Source organism: Megachile rotundata, chromosome 3 (assembly GCF_050947335.1).
Source record: "Megachile rotundata isolate GNS110a chromosome 3, iyMegRotu1, whole genome shotgun sequence".
Classification (NCBI taxonomy): Eukaryota; Metazoa; Arthropoda; class Insecta; order Hymenoptera; family Megachilidae; genus Megachile; species Megachile rotundata.
The window spans coordinates 12,215,870-12,237,293 of NC_134985.1; the positions used below are offsets into that span (position 1 = coordinate 12,215,870).

The window sequence follows — 21,424 nt, forward strand, 5'->3', positions numbered from 1 at the left end:
TTTAAAGTTTCTTAGTTTCAAAAGATACATATGATTTTTATTTGTAAATTATTCAATTTTTAGCTCTACAGATTTTCAAACTTTTTATTAGATAAACTTGTTAACTTCTAAACTTTAAAATTGTCAATTTTCAAAATTTCAAAAGTTTACATTTTTAAGTATCTAAGCTTGGAAACCTCCCAATTCCTAATGTTGCAAATTTACACATTTTTAAATTAACATATTATTCAATTTTTAATTATTAAATCCCCAACTTCCTAAATTCATATATTCAACAAATTTCTAAATTTTCAAATTTAACAATTTCTAAATTTCTAAATTCCATTCCCTAAATTCCCCAATCTCTAAATTTTCTAATTCCCAAATTTTCCATTTCCCAAATTTCCCATTTCTCAAATTTCCCATTTCCCAAATTTCCCATTTCCCAAATTTCCCAATTCCCAAGTTTCCCAATCTCTAAATTCTCCAATCCCTCAATTTCCCAATTCCTACATTTCCCAATTCCCAATGTTCCCAATTTCCAAATTTTCCAATTCCCAAATTTAAGAATTCTTAATTTCCCAATTTCCAAACTTTCCAATTCCTAAATTTCCTAATTTCCAAATTGTCCAATTCTAAAATTTCCCAATTTCCAAACTTTCCAATTCCTAATTTTCTCAATTTTCAAATTTCCTAATTCCTAAATTCCTCAATTCTCAAATTGCCCAATTCCTAAATTCTTGAATTCCCAAATTCCTATATTAACAAATTACTAAATTCTCAAACACCCAAATTTTCCAATTCTCAACTTTCTAAATTTACATTTCCCATATTACTAAATTTCCAAAATTTCAAATTTGCAAACGTTCAATCCTCTATAGTCCCAAATCTCTAAATGTTCAATTGTATAAATAAACGTTAACAAATTCTTAAATTTTATAAATCCTCAAATGTTTAACTCCCCAACATTCATAAACCTTGCAATTTTCCAAATTTCCAACTTCTTATATTCATTAAAAATTTGCAATTTCCCCATTACTATCTAAACTTTCCAAATTACTAAATTTCCAAATCTCCAACTTTCAAAAATTTCAAATTTACAAATTTTTTCATTTTTATCTATGGAAGCCAGATTTGTTGTTGACTGTACGTGCAAACGTGTCACGATACTATCGTATCCTTTTCATCGTATCAGGAAGTTGCAATTAAATACGAGTTCACACGCGATGACCGACAGACGGGATCTGCGGCTACGGTCGTTCGGCTAGATTAGATCGATCTTCCGAGACCTTCGGACCGGTAAGAAACGATCAGCGATCATTGAAATAATTAACTTCCGTCGATATTGTAGTCATTCAATTGAATAAGAATCATGGACTTGACATTTCTAAAATATTTCCAATGGATTATTATTAATTTTCACGTAGTATAAATTTCCCAAAACATCAATTCATAGATGTGCAATCCACAATATCCCAATTTTTCAAGTTGTTATTTTGTTTTTGTTTTGTTCAATTTTTCAAGTTATTTGAGGACTGAATTTCTAATTTTGGAGTTTCTAATGTCAACATTTTTTAAGGTTATGTTTTCAAATTTTCAAATTTGTAGATTATTAAATATTCAAGTCTTAATTTTTCTCAACAACTATGTCCTGAAACTTCCAAATTTCGCTAATTCCCTAGTTTCCTAATTTACTAAATTTTCCAAATTTCCAAGTTTCTCAATTTCCAATTTTCCCAATTTCCAAGTTTCGCAATTTCCAAGTTTCCAAATTTCCAAGTTTCCCAATTTCCAATTTCCAATTTTCCCAATTTCCAAGTTTCTCAATTTCCAAGTTTCCCAATTTCCAATTTTCCCAAATTCCAAGTTTCGCAATTTCCAAGTTTTCCCATTTCCAAATTTTCCAATTCCCAAATTTTCCAATTTCCAAATTTTCCAATTCCCAAATTTTCCAATTCCCAAATTTTCCAATTCCCAAATTTTCCAACTCCCAAGTTTTTCCCATCTCCGAACGTCCCAATTTCTAAATTCCCCAATTCCTAAATTATCCAATTTCCTAATTTCCCAAATTCCCAAGTTTCCCAATTTCTAAATTTCCCAAATCCTAAATTACCCAATTTCCTAGTTTCCCAATTTCCAGTTTTCCAATACCCAAATTTCCCAAATCCTAAATTTGCCAATTCCCTTATTCCCCAATTCCCTAATTCCCCAATTCCTCAATTCTCCAACAGCCAACGTCCCAAAATCATCTGCATCATGTCTCAAACATGGTTCCTTAACACCATTAGACAAACCAAAAACCTACTGTACCTAACTCCAAAGAAAACCCGCACCCACGCCAACGCACACACATGAAATTAACAAACATAAATTCAATGAACATAAAGTAACAGTGGCTGCGCCCATTTTACCCAAACCATAACCAGTGATCAATCTCAAGGTGATACCGAATCATTAATAACAACGACAAAGTAGAGAGTAGGAGGATCTAGATGTCATGTCAACGTTACTAATTTCTCCAGGTCGAATCGTGTCAGGAAGCATTCTGGCGATCGGTCGACGTCGATGTCGGCTCCTTTTAGTCTTTTCTTGAAGAAACAACCGATATGTGTAGAGCAACCTGACGACGATCGTGATATGCCAACTAGCGCCCACGCTCCTGCGACTTGAGACGTGTTCCTGTGCTACGTTGCCGGCCATGACCTGCCATCACCTTCAGCACTCTTTAAAGCAACACCCTTTTATTTCCTCCCGTTGATTATGCTGCCCCGCGTAGAAGAACCGTTGCCATTCCTACCTATTGTCCCTACGTTTCTCAAAATATACTTGTACGCTTTCATCCAGCCACCGCTAATGATGATGGATCGACCGGTTGATGGAATCAGATACCCACCGCTGAGGGAAATAATTGGAACGTGATAGGCGAACGGATAGGGATACAACGATTGCGAGCTGATTGAATCCGAAATGAATTCATTTCTGCCGCAAGTAAAGCGATTATTTCCTCGAAGGCTGACGACTTGTATCTGGCATTATGAGAAACGACAGAACGAATAGAACTTGCAACGCGCACAAGATTGATACTGTGAATTAATCGGAAGAAAATGGAGTGAGATCTTTTACCCTACTTGAACGGTCATTCTTGTATAGGGTGCTCTATGGTAACTTACTGAAGTTGTATGTCATCATTTTACGTCATTAATTTTATCATCATATGGAATCGTTTATGACTGAGTGGAAAGTTCAAAATTGCGAAGAAGAGGAGCAAGAGTTTAGATTCGTTATTAATATTTCGTAGATTAATATCCATATTAATATCCATAATATCCCATTCGTTAGAATATCGACAAGAATTTACATAAGAACATGTTATAACATATGTGTACATGTGAAAGTATATACTTCAAATTAGTAATATAAATATGTTTACATACACTGTAAAAATATATGCTTGAAAATAGCAGACGAGTACAAACAATTTGGAACACCCTGTATATACGGTATGATTAGAGTTATAGATAGCTGAAATGACAGACAGATTCGTAATATGAAAATTGTTCTGTATCTTGATGTACATAGATCTATAACTTGCTGTACAATCAGGTGCAACGATAAATATTTAATGTTTAATATTTTTTTAATTACCAAATACTGAGATTGGTGGGCTCTTTAATTTCTGGATTTTCTGAATTTTTAAGTTATTAAATTTCCAAGTTGTATTTGCAAGCTATCGAATTTCCAAGATATCAAATTTCTAAGGTATCAAATTTCTGAGATATTAAATTTCCAAGATATCAAATTTCTAAGATATCAAATTTCCAAAGTATCAAATTTCTAAGTTATCGAATTTTCATGTTACCAAATTTGTGAATTAACAAATTTTTAAACCTCTAATTCTATACATTTTCAAATCCCTAAATTAAAAAATTTACAAATTACCCTATTTTCATGCGCAAATTTCCAAGATATCAAATTTTCAAGATATCAAATTTCCAAGTTATCAAATTTCCAAGTTATCAAATTTCTAAGATATTAAATTTCTAAAATATCAAATTTCCAAGGTATCAAATTTCTAAGCTATCGAATTTTCATGTTATCAAATTTCTGATTTAACCAATTTTTAAATCTCTAATTCTATAAATTTTCAAATCTCTAAATTTAAAAATTTACAAATTACCTTATTTTCATGCGCAAATTTCCAAGATACCAAATTTCCAAGATATCAAATTTCCAAGTTATCAAATTTCTAAGATATTAAATTTCGAAGGTATCAAATTTCTGATTTAATCCATTTTTAAATCTCTAATTCTATAAATTTTCAAATCCCTAAATTTAAAAATTTTCAAATCCCTAAATTTAAAAATTTCCAAAGTACCCTATTTTCATATGCAAATTTCCAAATTATCAAATTTTTTAATTAATAAGTGTTCAAACCTCTAATTCTATTAATGTTCCAATCCATAAATTTCTAAATTCCTATATACTCACATTTTCAAATCTCTAATTTCATAAATTTTCAGATCTCTAAATTTATAAATTTCTAAGCATTCAAATATACAAATGCTCATATTTTCTGCATCCTATTAATTTTAAATGCTCACACTGCATCCAAAAATTTTCAAATACTCATATTTTCTGCATCCTAAAATTTAAATTTCCAAATTCCAAGTTTCTCAAGTTCTAAACCTTCTCAAATTCCTAAATTAAGGTCTCCAAATATTTCTAATCTCCAAACCTTCAAATTTCCAGATTTCTAAATTCACAAAGCTCAGAATTTTCGCGGAACCCTAAACGATAAAAAAATCAATCCATTCGTTAAGTGTTAAGATGGTAATCGAGAAGTCTCGATGGCTGACTATTGCGTTCACCATCTACTGCAATGTCTCCCACTATACAACCATATTCTCTGCCAGCAATTGGACCACATCTTCCTGGAACGTGTACCATCGTCGACTATTGGATGGCAGAGAAATCAAGGCTACCAATTAAACGACACCAGTCTCTAACGTTCGCTTTAGGATCTCCCGAGCTCACCGAACCAATTCAATGCGTTACACATGCGAATGTAGCTTGATGCAGTCACGAAGTGTTATCGGAACCAATCTGAGACTTCACGCCTTCCACTCGCACCAGGCGTTTATGCTAATTGCGCACGACCTTCGCTGAAACCGATAACTTCACCTGTAAAAAGTGCTCCATGTTCGAAAAATGAAATACCGACATTCATTTTTCAAGGTTCCATATTAGCTAATTATAATGGTGACTAGCGATGACGTTATAAGCTAGCCTAATTCAAAAATGATCACATCACTTTAATACTTAAAAGTTGTAAAACTTTTGTATGCATAAATTTTAATCAATAATAATTTAAAAATTTAATTTAATGAAATTTTAATTTTGTGACTAAATTTTTTTAACACATTGACTGCCACACTGAAACAATTGAAAAGTGCATCAAGTAGTGTTTTAATTTTTAATAAATTTTATCAATTATTTTCACAATATCTTATTATATTTATTTTCCATAGATCCTTCTAATTAATGCGAGAATTTTTTCTGAGGAAAGTGAACAAGTTTTCAATAATTAGATCAGTTTAGCAACTTAAGTGTCACCCATATATGGATCACGTGACAGTCAACGTGTTAAAAATTCGTACACTGAATTTGAAAATTCAAGTCGATACTTTTGAATGATAAAAATCTGTTAATTCGAAAGTTAGCAGCCACTAAAACCGTGGTCAGAGCAAGTGTTTGACTTGTTAAGGGTCGTAATATCAGAAAAGCTGAGAAACGACGAAGGTATAAGCCATAGATAAGAAGGCGAAGAAAAAAGATAGGCTAGCACGAGGTTGAGTTAGAGGTAATTTCACGCGTGAACGTGATCAAGACAGTTATCTACGTAACCGACGTAAACTGCGAATAACTCAGAGGCCAGCCAGTCGCGATACAACATGCACAGACGGTTATTCAAACAGCGTAGCGAGGAACAATTTGTGTTCTACAACCCGTGAACTTTTCTCGGGTGTTCCTAATGCGGTGATAAACGTTCCGTGGAAAAAAAGCAGGAAATATAAGCCGCGCTTACATTACCAGGAACAAGTTATGCGATTAAGACACCGGCTGAAAATCTCGACGTGTTTCAACCATACCGGTATTCAAAGAACCACGTCGAGTCTCAGCCACGGCAGGTATTTACTACTTGCTATGGGAACACATTACGTCGATTGCGTATTCCGTCACATCGGAGCTGTCCTTTTTTCCAGAAATTCGACGAATTCCCGAGATCTCTGAACGTGGACAACGGAAACGGCCCAATTACGCAAGTGTTTTCGTGCGAATCCCCTGGAAAAAGTATCGTTATACTGCGACCTGAGGAATCTCTTACTCGCTGACTCGGTGGCGTTTCTTCGGAGAAAACTCGCGATCACGTTTGTCGAGAAGCTATCGAAGAAAACGATCGCACGTAATTAGCCAGACCACGCCGAACTAAACACTCCCGGGATCCGAAGACACGTGTGGCTGGCGACGCGTGTAATTTGTAGTTGGATGTTTCTTGGGAAGGAACATTGGCGTAACCGGCTACGGATCAGAATGTGCACATGGAGATATAACGTGTGGCCACATTTCCGCGAACCTGAGTAATCTAATTGAATTTAAATCAATTTAAAAAAATTTTTATTGAGAATCACTCGGTCTATAATAAAGAAACTTTAATTTTTTAACCTTAACTTTGTCTTCAGAGTCAGTGGACCTCTGGTTGTATTAACACCTGAAGACCAAATGGGTGAACACTTGCAGGCTCGGACAATCACCAGATTTTCTATGTACTTTGAAAAAGTTCTTTAGTTTGATCATTAAAATGTAGACGTCCTTCCGAGTGACTTTTAATAAATTCATTAGTGAAAATACACTAAACATATTCCAACAAGAACCATTGAATCGAATTACGTGGACACCTCAGTAGGTCTATCATATTTGGTTAAAAGCGAAGGAGATTGGACCAGATGAACTTTTAAATCTAATTGAAACTTGTGAATGAAATTTTTGAATTTGAAACGTGGCTTTAGACAAGTGATGACACTTTTGACAAGTCATAGAACATATGACGACGGCGATATAACGCGTGGCGATTCTCTTCGGTCAGAACTTCTAGTTACGCCGTTGTAAGAAGGAAGGTCGTAGTGTTTCGAGGGAACCCCAGGCGACTTCCTTAGTTAGGAACACTTTCGCATAAACCGGTGATTCAGATTCTTGAGTCCGCAGAAGCACGAAACGTGAAATACGGAACAGAAGAACACGTGGCATGAAGAGAGGGGCGTGCAAGGAAACCGAGTTTACGAGATGATTGTCCTAGAAGCCCTATTCATTCGGCATGGAATCTCCAAGCGGATCTCTATTGTAGATTATTGCGCCATTGTCCATTGTCGCGATCCCTTATAATCGAACTTCCTCGATTCTTTCCTTGGCGACCACGAAAAAGAGAGTCAACGGCGAATGAAAATTCCTTATGACCGAGGGAAAAAACATCCGATCTAAATCACTGGTACATTCGGTCATTCAGCGATACACACTGGTGCGCGCTTTGGAAAAACTTCGCCACAGTTAACTGGTTAAGGGAGTAACACTAGTTATGAAACACCCTATATTCTTGTATACCTAGATACCTAAATTTTGAAATACGATAAGTTGCTAAAAATCAACGAATTCGATTTTGGCCTCCCCAGATTTACTTTCCAGAGTACTTTCCCTAGGGAAGTGAAATTTGCTGATACATCGATATCGCGAAGTGATTAAATAAAGCACGCAAGTATCAAAAACCGAAAAGTAACAAAAGTTGGTGCATCCTGTAGATCGGCGATGCAAATCGATCCGCACCCGATCGACACCTGCGCGTGGGTACACGCGATTACGTATGTATAACTTCGACGAAAAGCGGTCGATGGCATCGTATTTTAGATCTTATCACGTCGATATTCTACCCACGGTGTCCGATCTTACAGCAGGGCAATTATTATTAACCGGCAAATTTTTGTCCCCGTCGTAATTCACTTTAATGGCTACACGTAGGTATACTTAATGATCGAGAACACTAGGGGACGACTTTCCTACATTTCAAGCAATTAGAAATGATACGTATACCATTCCCCGAACAAACATAGCGATTTTTGCCTCGTTAAACAACGTTTACTTCGATACGTGATCAACAATCGATGAACAAACGATATCGTGCAAGAACAATTTAATTGTTTCGTTTACTGCTTCGGGAATATAAATTGCTTTAATCGATCATGAAGTTCTGTAATAATTGCTGTAGGAGCAAATTAATTAACTACATATTTTTCTTATTCTTTGTTTCTATATCAACTTTTAATTTATCGACGACTTGTACTGTGTTTTTCAGTTTAAAATTATTGCGTTGTGCTGAATTTTTAGAGATATCACTGAAATCTAATATGTAATAAATTAAAAATAAGAATGCAACTTTCATGGTTTCTTAAAAAATTTAAAATTGCAAAATTTTTTTTGAGGAATGCATATTAGTTCAGTAATGTAATAAACAATGTAGTCAGCAGAATCAGTATAGTGTGGTCAAAGTGCGAACATACTAAAAGAAGCTATCAATAACAGATTTTAAACTAAATTCTCACATATCCAAATTCACTAATTCCCAAATTTCCTGATTCCTAAATTTCCCCATTCCAAAATTTCCCAATTCCTAAATTTACCAATTCCCAATCTTCCCAATTCCCAAGTTTCCCAATTTCCCAGTTTCCCAATTTCCAATTTTCCAATTTCTAAATTTCCCAATTTCCAAGATTCCCCATTTCCAAGTTTCCCAATTTCCAAATTTCCCAATTTCCAAGTTTCCCCATTTCCAAGTTTCCCAATTTCCAATTTTCCAATTTCTAAATTTCCCAATTTCCAAGTTTCCCCATTTCCAAGTTTCCCAATTTCTAAATTTCCCAATTTCCAAGTTTCCCCATTTCCAAGTTTCCCAATTTCCAATTTCCCAATTTCCAAGTTTCCCCATTTCCAAGTTTCCCCATTTCCAAGTTTCCCAATTTCTAAATTTCCCAACTGCCAAATTTTCCAATTCTCCAATTATCAATTCCCAAATTTCCCAATTGTCCAATTATCAATTCCCAAATTTCCAAATATTCAATCCCCAAATTCCCCTACATTCAAGTTCCCAAATTCCCCTATTCCCTTATTCCCCAATTCTCCGATTCCCCAACTCCCTAATTCCCCTATTCTCCACTTCCCTAATACCCACATTCCCAAAATCCTCTCCATGTTTCAATCATACAACAACCGCATAACGATGAAATAAATATATGCGTACCTGTCTGGGTCACATCTGCATATTTTACAAAAGTATACGCATAAACCTTCGCAGTTTCGCGATGAGCAGCTTGCGTTATACAAATTTGTAAGAGAGTAAATCAAGTGTTACATATTTTATGTAGGACTACCCTAGTAGAGTCCTAGATAATTCAGCAAAACGAAATTAGCATAACACCTGCTTACAGGTGATGTATAGATATACATCATATAGTGCTATGAATATAATACAATAGTCAGTGACCATTTAGAGTCACGAAACGATTTGATATGTATCATATATGTAGATACGCTAAGGAGGAGTTAAGAAGTTAGCACGATGTATTAAAATAGAATAATACTGCTAACAATGTGCTTGGAGTTGGTCCCTGAATATCGCATCTTATTTTGGTTTAGCGTTAAATTTATTTTTTTTATAATTGAAAATCGTTTATAATAAGTTTTTCAAGTACCAAATTTTCAACTAATTCTTTGAATTTACTAATTTTCAAACATCTAAGTCTTTCAGTTTACAAATTTTCAAATATCCAAATTTTCAATTTCAAAATTTTCAAATAAACTTACTAAATAAACATACGTTGAAGTAGATACACGTAGTGAATATATGTAGATATGTGGAACTAGGCACACATACGCGGAAGTAGATACACACACACAAGACTAGGTACACACATATGGAACTAGATATACGTACGTGGAGATAATTAAACATACGTTAAGCAAGGAATACATATGCTGAACTAGGTACACATACATGAAACTAAGTACATATACGTAGAAATAGGTACACGTACGCGGAAGTAACCACACATTCATAGAACAAGTTACACATACATAGAAAAAAGTACACGTACATAGAACTAATGTCCTGGACGGCAATTACTGTCCATAATGGATATAAGCGTCCATTTGACTTATTAAATGTTAAAGTGAATTATTAAACGTTGAAATGGACAGTAATTGCCGTCTGCATGAATTATTGAATGTTCAACTCGAATTCCTTCGAAAAAAAGAAGTAGGGTTACTCATCACTGTTTCAGAATTTCAGCCGACTGTGGCTATCGACGCAATCGAAATGTATGCACGGAACAAGGAATGAACGGAAGCACAGGGGTACAGAGAGGTCTTGACAACGGCATAATTCGCGTGCTTCACTCACGGAACACGGACATACATCCACGATAATTCGAGAAACATAACTCAAGTCCCGGCGGAGCGGTACATCACGGCCATCAGTCTCTTGGCAGATATCGCCGCGGCTCACAGTGTCGGCTTTCCTTTGCTACTTTATCTGCCTCTTTTTTTTTACCCTTCTCGTTCACTCTACCCTTCACCTTCCGCAACTTCTACCCCCCTCCTTTCATTCTACTTTGTAGACTAATCGACTGTGACAACTTTCCATCGACGCTTACTATCTTTCGTGTTTCGACCCTGTAAACCGATACTCGAACACGTTTTAAGTCTACTTTTAGTTTCCGATGACGGCCATCTTTCGCCAAGGCGATTTCAAAATCAACTTTTATTGTATAATGATGGTGATCGTATTATACAGGGTGGCTCACCACATTTTGCCATCTAGATTTGCGTCATTATTATTACTCATAGCAATGTTTTAGATAAAGTTGAATGGTTTTGAGGGATGTGCTGATGGTATATTTTTTTGTAGGTGGATGTGTAAAGAACGTATGAAGGTCATCAATGTTTTTTTAAATGGAATCATATATTTCTTATTGCATCTGTTGATACTCCTTCATATTCTTTACAAAAAAGTATTAATCTATTTATGTGAAAAAATCATTAGTTTAGGCAAAATGTGGCGAGCCACCCTGTATAATCATAAAACTAATTTGCAAATAATTTCACGCAAAAATTTATTTAACAATTTCTCTTAATACATTTTGAAAATTGCTTTTGTATAAAAACACAGTTGGAACTGAAGTTAAAAAAAATATAATCGTATAAAAATTACTGAATATTTTTATAAAACCTATGATACATAAGTTGAGAAAAATCATGAATTATAAAAACAATTAAAAAAAATTAAACAAGTGTTATTTAAATGATTGGTTGTATTGAAGTACCACCATAATTCATACGACTAAATGATTTGAAACGAAATTGCGTTAAGTGAACGTATCGCATCATTGTCAAAACGTAACCCCATTGTGAACAAGATATAAAATACGATGTAACATCTTCATAGATGTAACACGATCCGTCGAGTTTAAATATCTGCATTAGGCTTCGTGTTCAGAATGGAGGAACAATTATTCATATCGCTGAATGACACGCATACAAAGAAACCTGACAGAACAATAAAACCAGTATACTCCATGAATCATGCTCAAACATTATGATATTTTATGTACATTACGGTCGTGCGATACAGTGTTCGAACTTTCAATACCTCTCGAACGTGTTTCACGTAATGGTTCCAGGTGACTTTTATCGCGAAAACAAGTTTCGATTTCAATATTAGTACAGAGTTTGATAATGATGTTGTAACACACGCACGAAACAAACGATGAAACATGAATACTAAATAATGTAGATATGACACAACGAATTACACCGTTTGTCATTGGTTATTAAATGAAATCAACTATTTTTGAGAAGTGTGGACAGGATTGACGTATAATTTTTACTGCGAGAGGAGAAAATTTAGTGGAACAACTTTTTAGTTGTATCATTGAAAAGGGAAATTGGAGAGAAGATGTTGAAGAGCGAATTGAGGATTTGGAAATTTGGAGATCTGGGGGTTTGGGAATGTTGAAAATGAGAATTTAGGAAATTGAAAGCTTGAGAATTTGAAAATTTCAACACTTGAGAATTTGAGTATTTGTAAATTTGAGAACTTGGAAATTTGGGAATTTTGGGAATTTGGGAATTTGGGAATTTGGGAATTTAGGAATTTTTAGAATTTTTAGGATTTGGGAATTTTGAGAATTTGGATTTTTGAGAATTTAGAATTTTGAGAATTTGGAAATTTTGAGAATTTGGGAATTTTGAGAATTTGGGAATTTTGAGAATTTGGGAATTTTGAGAATTTGGGAATTTTGAGAATTTGGGAATTTGGGAATTTTGAGAATTTAGAATTTTGAGAATTTGGAAATTTTGAGAATTTGGGAATTTTGAGAATTTGGGAATTTTGAGAATTTGGGAATTTTGAGAATTTGGGAATTTTGAGAATTTGGGAATTTTGAGAATTTGGGAATTTTGAGAATTTGGGAATTTGGGAATTTTGAGAATTTGGGAATTTTGGGAATTTGGAAATTTTGGAAATTTGGGAATTTTGGGAATTTGGGAATTTGGGAATTTGGGAATTTGGGAATTTGGGAATTTAGGAATTTAGGAATTTTTAGAATTTTTAGGATTTGGGAATTTTGAGAATTTGGGAATTTGGGAATTTTGAGCATTTGAAAATTTCACAATTTGTAATTTAAAATTTCAAAATTTAAAAGTCTGAAAACTTAGACTTTTGGAAATTCACAAAAATACTTTTAATTTCTAAAACTTGAAAATGCAGAAAATCAAACATTTTGATATCCCAAAATTTAAATAATTGAATGCTTGGAGACCACGTATCGCCTATCCTAAGTCTCCCTTCAACATCAAAAAACAAAACTTTATTTGAAAACTTGGAGAACAGTGTATACTCCCTAAAATTTCAATGATTAAGCGTTAAGATAATTAAATTCACAATGATCAAATAAAGCGTTGAAAGCTGGTCTCTCCCTCCCCTCCTTAGGAAGCGAAACACGAAATCGTCGTGTCCCTTGACACGACATTTGCATTTTACACCGTACAAAATAAGACTAGCAAGTATCCATGACGAATCGTAAATTACGTCTTTGAAAGTGAACCAGTTCGATGCTCCATTTTAATTATAATTTGCACGCAACGCATGTAGAATGTGTTAGCTAGCAATTCGTATGTTGCGTTGGTTGTATAGATAAAACGAAAGAATAAAACACACGGTGACGACGATGCGCTCATCGCACAGGCGCAGAGAATTATTTTTCACTTGACGACTGACGAGGGTTAAGTGTCTACTTTCGTGGCGATTAGCATACATGAGCACGCCACCTTCGGTGTACATTTAGGATAGCTGTAGCATAATGTTACATGTGTCCTCTCGTACCGAGACAAGCATCAGAAAATTGTCGACAGGTGGCATGAGCTTTCCAAGTCCTAACATTACCGTTGCGTGATCTCGACTTACGATGACTTATTGCCCGTAAAGAATGAAACGGTGCGATTAATTGAAAAACTACGTATACGCTTTATATCAATAGCTCCGGTGTCAACAACTTATTTCAATGTCAATCTATACGAGCAGTCTGCCATATTTATCAGATTTATTAAATGTTTTTATCCTTGTCGTTATCGTAACTTAATTATAATATTCTAAAAGCGACGTTTAAGATCTGTACGTTTTATATTGAAACATTAAAAAAATAACATCGTATACATATAAAAATAACATGGAAACATATTGGAAATATATAAAAATAAAAATAAAATATAAAAAATATGTAAATACTAAAATAAAAAAAATATATATATTTATTTATTTATTTAAAATATATCATTTAAATTATATGATTTAAAATATAGATATTATACGAAGTAACATGTTTCATTATTTAAATGTTAATTTTTTAATATAAATTTTTCGATAATTAATTTTAATAATCGGTTGTATACGATTCATATTTGGATATTTGTAAATGTGTATAACGTTATTTTAATGACGTTCATTTATAGTGCATGACGAGAATAAAACGGTATTTACAACTTACCTTATTGATCCGTTGTCCTTATGCTTGCCGATGAAGAAGGTTGATACGCCATCAGCCATCTGATTTGCCCACGGTGGTTTGACCCAGATCAAGTGTTTCAAATGTCCCGCGTATGCAGCCGGCAATATCCAGTTCTCGATGCTTATTTCACTGTTACAAAAAATACGTTTATTATCTCAACAAAGTACTTTAAAAACTTACATTTAAGCATTTAACAATTACAACATTATTAATACGATAAATAATCTTAAAATATACTTAAAGCAAAAAATATTACATTTTGATGAAACAATAAAATTAAATTTACATATCATACTTAATTACATGAAATTTTCATTATATAATACAATATAATTTTCATTATATAATGCAATATAGTTTTCAATATATAATACAATATAATTTTTATTCAAATTTCTTAGTAGTACACGCTTTTTATATTATAAGCTATTAGATATAGACAGACTTAGCGACATAAAGATGGCGGGTGTAAGAATCTAGAAATTTCTGGAATACTAGAAAATAATAAATCGAACAAAACTTTTTGTTAGAGAAATTTAGAAAAGAAGATAATACTATTTCAAAAAATAATCAGTATATATCAATTTATATACTTGTAAATCGTTGTAGTATTTTAAATTATACTGCAACAGTTAATTATTGGTTATTTCTACTTAATACAGACTATGATATTTAATGTCATTAATATGAAGAAGAAATATGATGTATCTTTGAACGTTCTTAATAAGTAAAAATATGTACATATACATGACATACAAATTTAGCACAATAATAAAAATCTATTACTTTAAATAATTAATGTTGATTACCTGAATAATTGATCTTTATCCCACACGGTATCCGCCAACATCGTTTTCGGAATAAGCATATCGGGATGAGAATCCAAATGCACGAACACGTTTCCTTCAAACGGAAGATGCTTCGATCCCAAACAACGATAAATAAACGGCAAAACCTAAGAAGATATTGAAAAATTCACGTCTTTCGAAAATATTTGAATTTAAAAACTTTGACAGTTTCAACTTCAATTTGCAACGCACGTTGTCACGTGACCAATACGTCATTGGTAGTTGGAGCGCCGAAAGCGCCCCTAGCGTGCTAACGAAGAAATCTCGACGGAGCAAGTTACAATGTAAACAAACTTGAAAGACGTTAATCATTCAAAAACTTACTTCGTCGTGGGATTCTACGACGTAAATTGGGATCCGTTTGAAGTACTTCCTCGAGAACGACATATTTCTAATCACACACCGAACGAATGTTCACGAATGAACGTAATTTGCAAAGAAAAAGATCGATAAATTTACTAATTAACACCATACAACACTCGCGAACGCGATTAAGAGACTCCTTCACACGAAAGCACGTGGTGACCGACTGAAGTATACTAGGCGGGCTGCTCAAACGATTATTTTGCGAATAAAGGACGGACACAACAAGCGCGTACCCCAAATTCTCACGAGACGAGTTTCGTAAGGTGGTTTTTTTCGTCTCGTTCCCCTCAAAGAAACTCCTTAGAAACCTGATCTACCTAACTCACAACCGGCATATGATATCCAAATAAATAAAACCATTTAACATTTCTGTTTAATACAAACTAGAAGTATTTAATTTGTATTTAACATTTAACTCGACCTTAATTACTTTAACGTCTATTGAGCTTTATTTATGATTCAATACAAAGACAGCAACAAAATTAAGTATCTACTACATGCAAATGTAAAACTTAACTATTTCAAATGAGATGTTTAATTTCCCACTATTTGCAACTAAAAAATGAATCAAATACAAAGATATTCAGAAACACATTCTATATCTCAGAATTTTAAAGATTGTTTAATAAAAAAATTCCAATATAACAGGTTTCATACGAATTTTATTACAAAAATGAATTATACATATTCAAGATATTAAAAAAGAGAACTGTACTCATTTATAGTATTAAAAAGTTGTAGCAGTATTTATGTTATTACAAATGTACATTACTAACCTTTTGTTACGACGTTATCAATTCAAAATTTAATTACTCGGAAATCGAACATGTGCTTAACTGTACAAAATTAAGTTAGACTGTCTCTTAGGAACCGACCGACATTATTACTTTTAACTTATAACTTACAGTTGCTTAATAGCATTAATATTAATTACAATTCCTTGTGCAATTATAGAGCATTTCCGAAGTATACAGCTCTAAATGTAATTGATCAGTCTGAGCTCTCAGAGATGATAAAAACTGATCAATTTCTATTTCACGTTCGTGAATATTTTTATCCAATGAGTAGCGAAGACTAGTTTCATTTTGTACATGAGTAGAATTTGAAAAGTAGCTAGGAACATTTGTACAGTTGTCTGTTTGAAAAGTAGAAGGAACAGTATGCATATAGTTGTAGAAAGGAATATAATATTGTGTATTTAAAGATTGATTCTGTTCAGATTTATGTACGTCATAAGCTCTAGAAACATTCATTGTATCTGATAAATTTTTATCATCTGAATGCTTCTGTGATACATTTTTTGTTAAAGATGTATTAACAGATTTATCACTATTCAATGTATCAAATCTGCAGGATTCAGGAGATTTATATAAATGTTTATTACTTTCCATAGATCTTAATGGCAGTTGTTCTATTTTTACATTGGATGGGTTTTCATGTAAATCAATGTCATTGCATAATCTATCAACATCACGCAAAGTATTGTTTGTTGTAATTTTAGATGAAGTCTTTTCTGTCTTTTTAGCAGCATTCACTTGTGTTCTATTCGTTTTCCATCTGTGAAATTTATTTTTTGAATACACTTTTTTACTCATCTTATACTCCTTAAGATCGTCGGTCTTATTTGAGGAAGTAGAAACGTTATTTTGTAACCTGTAGCATTCTAATTCTTGTGTATTAACATAATCATTTTGTGCAGACTTTGCTAATACTAAATTATTAGAATTATATTCGTCACTTATTTTATTCTGCTCATTTTCATTTATAGTTATGCTTTTCTGTTTAATATCTTTTTCAACGTCTATCTGATTTTGTAAGTCAAATTGATTTTGCATATCTTTTGAATTAGTATCTGCAGCCTGACTTGATTTATCGCTTAAGAATTCATTTTGTACTGTTGATAATAATTCATCAAATAGTACATATCCTATTCTTAACTTTCTTATCAAATTATGTTTTTTAATTTCACTAATAAACGCCACATAATTCACTATTTGCAGTAGTTTCTCTCTAGGATACGGATCTGATTTCAAATATCCTAATGAATCACGATAATTATTTAGATTTGGTTTCAATATCTTCAGATTTGGCATGTATGAATCATGCTCAATCGGATACGGGAAATGTGCATTAAATTTTTGTCCAGATACTCGGTGAGAACTTTTAAAATCCTCCATTTCTTTATACATGTCAACTAAATTTCCACGTAATGTGAATCCAAAATATGAATAAGTGTCATCTATTTCATCATCGTTTCGTATTTCCGGATAGATGCACAAAAGAGCGTGCTTCTGTATTTTGTAGAATATTTGAAGCATTTCAACATGTTCATGATAAACTAATTTTTGAACTGACTCTTTCATAAGTTTCGATGTGGTATTTAATACTTCAATTTCAAATTCTAATTTTTGTTTCCATGCATGTGCTTCTTCCAATGACTTTTCTTCTTCAAAAAGTGACTCATTTTCAGATTTATTAAAATTTTTCATTTGTTCTAATATATAACCATTTAATTCTTTTAAACAATAAGTATCTACAAAATCTGGAATCTCATCTGGAACCATTACTATATTACTAGTTACATTATCATTCTCTACACAATGATCCTTCGGTAATGAAGAACTTTCTTGTAATATTTTATAGTAACGGTTATATTCTAAATGTTCGATAATATTATCAATATCGGAGCTGGATAAATTGTCTTCTTGGATATCAGTCAAATCAACTTCAAATAATGTATTTTCATTAGCTTTTTCCCATGCAGATAAATTGCTTGATAGAAAATTTAATTTAAAATTGTGTACAACTTTTGGTTTAGATGAATTGTATGAACTTGTAAGAACAGTATCCTCTTTATTGCTCTTAATTTCCTGAGATTCATCAATTTTATTCGTGTTTTGTTCAAATAAAGAACTGACTTTTATTTTATGAGGCATGTTAGGTAATATTTTTGAATTAAGAGCATTTTTCTGGTAGTTATCAATATATTTTGATGTAACATTTTTCACTTTATCTCGGTTATAACATTGCGTATTGTCTATACTTTTTTCATTTATATCAAGTGTACTTTCACTATCTTCTGAATGTATATTATTTCGTAATTCCGTATTAACAGGGTCTGAAGATAATTCATTTGTAACATTAACGTCAATCTTATTTTCGAGTTGATTTTCTTTAACAAAATCCGATTTTGCACAAAATTTTTCGAAGAATGTACTGGACGTACTCCAAACGTCATTTGGGTAGCACGGAGGGAGCTTTAAAACGTAAAAATTTGGACCACCAACAGAATTTAACAATTCTTTAAATGTTTCAATTTCATTTTCTGCCACTATTGTGATAGAAATACCGTAAGATCCATAACGTCCAGCTCTTCCTATTCTATGTAAATATGTCGGCGCATCATTGGGCAAATCAAGATTTACCACTAAGTTAACATTATCCACATCTATACCTCTTGCAGTTAAGTCAGTTGTTATCATTATTCTGCATTTAAAACTTTTTAATTTATTAATCGCATCAAGTCTTTTTGTCATATCTTGATTTCCAGCTATATAAGTTGCACTAAAACCCATAGAATTAATTTTGTTACATACCGATTGAGCTCTGTAATCAAATAATTTTCATTTTAAAAGTGAATATTAAGCACAATTCCTTAAACCTACAAAAATGTTATTATGTTTACCTTGACTGATAATTTGAAAAAGCTAAGCACTGCTTAAATGGAACAGAGTTCAATATTTTTGTCAGTTCATCTACTTTTATTTGGACCTAAAATAAAAAATACATGCATAAAAATATAAAAAGATATAGTATGATAACTACAAATATATATTTGAAGTAACACCGAACCTGTTTCATAGCATTTGGATGAAAAGGAACAATCGCTACAAATTGTTTTAGTCCAACAAGAATTGGTTCATCATTATCTGAAGATGTGACAACTGGAGAACACATGTATGTTTGTAAAAATGTTTCCAAATCTCCTAGATAAGTTGCGCTTGATGCTATGACTTGCTTATTTATTGGTAATTTTGAGAAAATAAAACTGAAAATGGTAATGTAATTTTTCTTATCTATGTAATGAATTTAGCCTAATATAATTTTATTAGTGTACTAACTTGATATCTTTCTGAAAACTAGTTTCCATTAATTTGTCTGCTTCATCAAGAACAAATAACCTAATATTTTCGACATTTAAGATTCCTTTATCAATTAAATGTCGAATCCTGCCTGGCGCGCCAACAGCTACATGACAACCATTCAATTTCTTCTTATCTTCATCTATAGCTATACCTCCTATAAACACTTCAACTTTCAAACCTTAAGCAATAAAATATATTAATTTTTTTTTAGCATATTCCACTAATTTTTAATAAATAATTCATTACCATCTGATAAAATTACCTTTCATTTCACAACCTACAGATGAAATCACTTGTGAAATTTGTATGGCAATTTCTCTAGTAGGCGCTAATATTAATACTTGTATAGATAGTACTTGTACATCAAGCATTTCAAGTGCTATTACAGAAAATACTAACGTTTTACCTGTTCCTGACTTAGCACGCATTATTAAATCTGCAATCAATTTTAGTTTAAATTACTGGAGCTAAAACAAATATATACTAAAGTTGAAGCTATATATACCAAAACCGCATCGTCCTAATGGAATAGCTTTTAACTGAATCGGTGATGGTTTTTGGAAACCACAAACTGATAATCCGTCGAGGATTTTCTGCGAAAAGCCCATTTGAAAAAATGTAACATCTTCTTGTATTTTAATATCCTTTGTACGTGGCTTTTTACATATGTCATGTGCAATAATATGGGACATCCTTGTCAGAAAATTAATGCTATATATTTAATGAAATATAAAAAATAAGTTCAATATGTTGACAATAATTAATAAAATAATATAACACATACTTAAAGTGATTAATGATCAATAAAGTGTATAATACTGATTATTAAAACTGTTAATAAAAGTACATGTAAATACTACTTACAAAGTTACTACTAAACCGGCATATACTTTGAATTATATAAAACAAGGTTATGATTTATGTCATTTTCATATAAAGCATATTTCATATAAAATACTTTGATACTTCTTTTTTACGTTTCTGTATTTGTTATTTATAATCCAATCAATTTTATCAAATTGGACAATTTAAATTACAGTAATGCAGTTGTGAATTTACTATACTGTGCATACTCGTGTGAAAATCTAGTTTCCTTAGGGAAAGTGGTTGCCAATAGCAAGGGATTCCCACCATTTACTATAGCACCAGAACATTAGTACGTATTATGCCAAATTCACAAAAATTGACAAGTAACAAAATATTTTGAAATGAATGCTTACTTCTAAAAGCAAGCTGATTTTAACAAAAACCTAATAATAGTTCGCTGTTTAATCTCGAGGGAATATGAATCTGTGGTGTGGATGCTGGGATGATACCACAGTGGCTCGAAAATGAGCGCCACCTACTCTATCTTGGTATAAAATTATGAAACGCTTCCCAGAAGTTAAGTTTAAGGGTAACAGTAGATTGCTTTGATACCGACTATAACGCGATATGAATCGACTACAATATAATTTGAATCGACAAACAGATCATACCACCGATGAAATACTGTTAAAAACTGGTAACCATAGGAAGACCATGTCTTACAAATAATATGGTATTTTCTAACATTCAGTGGAAAAAGAAGATAAATTAGTAAACTGCATTAGTAAAACAGATAGATCTGTCAATATTGATGCTTCCTACTACCTAACAATCTTCACCCTAAGGTCAAGGAACTTCAAAATCTAAATACTCTCGAAAATAAAGGCATGATTAGTCTTGTTATATGTATAGTAAATATTACTATTTTATTAGTTATACCGACCATCGCTAGATGACAACAGCGGTACTGTTTCCAGACTGCGCGTGTATAAATTTAAATTTTTTATAATACATATAAAAATGAGACTTCCAAAATACTTTCTACTTTTTAAATTAATCACCTTACAATAACTCATTTTCTTTTATTTCCTTATTATGTATTAAATTACCACGG

At 32.5% G+C, this 21,424-nt stretch overlaps 2 protein-coding genes across 9 annotated transcripts in view; both read right to left on the minus strand.

The window, feature by feature from the left end:
* LOC105662131 (UPF0489 protein C5orf22 homolog) overlaps positions 1–15,656 on the minus strand; it is a 493,870-nt gene extending 478,214 nt beyond the window's left edge. For 4 of the 7 annotated variants that reach the window (XM_076529248.1, XM_012282441.2, XM_076529247.1 and 1 more), the window contains exons 1-3: positions 15,317–15,618; positions 14,954–15,099; positions 14,124–14,273 (exon numbers count right to left, since the gene is read on the minus strand). In XM_076529248.1, the coding sequence (XP_076385363.1) occupies positions 14,124–14,273; positions 14,954–15,099; positions 15,317–15,379 (359 nt within the window). In that variant the 5' untranslated portion in view covers positions 15,380–15,618. Of the gene's footprint in view, positions 1–14,123; positions 14,274–14,953; positions 15,100–15,316 lie in introns of all 7 variants that reach the window. The other 3 variants (XM_076529246.1, XM_012282438.2, XM_076529245.1) reach the window with 3 other exon arrangements.
* Positions 15,657–16,000: 344 nt separating this feature from the next.
* Positions 16,001–20,836, minus strand: LOC100882286 (uncharacterized). 2 transcript variants are annotated; one of them, XM_012282444.2, is made up of 7 exons: positions 20,368–20,836; positions 20,009–20,214; positions 19,766–19,939; positions 19,480–19,681; positions 19,211–19,406; positions 19,044–19,129; positions 16,001–18,922 (listed from the first exon to the last, which is right to left on the minus strand). In XM_012282444.2, the coding sequence occupies exons 2-7, from the start codon at positions 20,193–20,195 to the stop codon at positions 16,285–16,287; spliced, it is 3,483 nt and encodes a 1,160-aa protein (XP_012137834.2). In that variant the 5' UTR covers positions 20,196–20,214; positions 20,368–20,836; the 3' UTR covers positions 16,001–16,284. The 2 variants fall into 2 exon arrangements, with proteins under 2 accessions (XP_012137834.2, XP_012137832.2); XM_012282442.2 differs by having other exon boundaries at positions 16,001–18,964; positions 20,368–20,835.
* Positions 20,837–21,424: the final 588 nt, after the last annotated feature.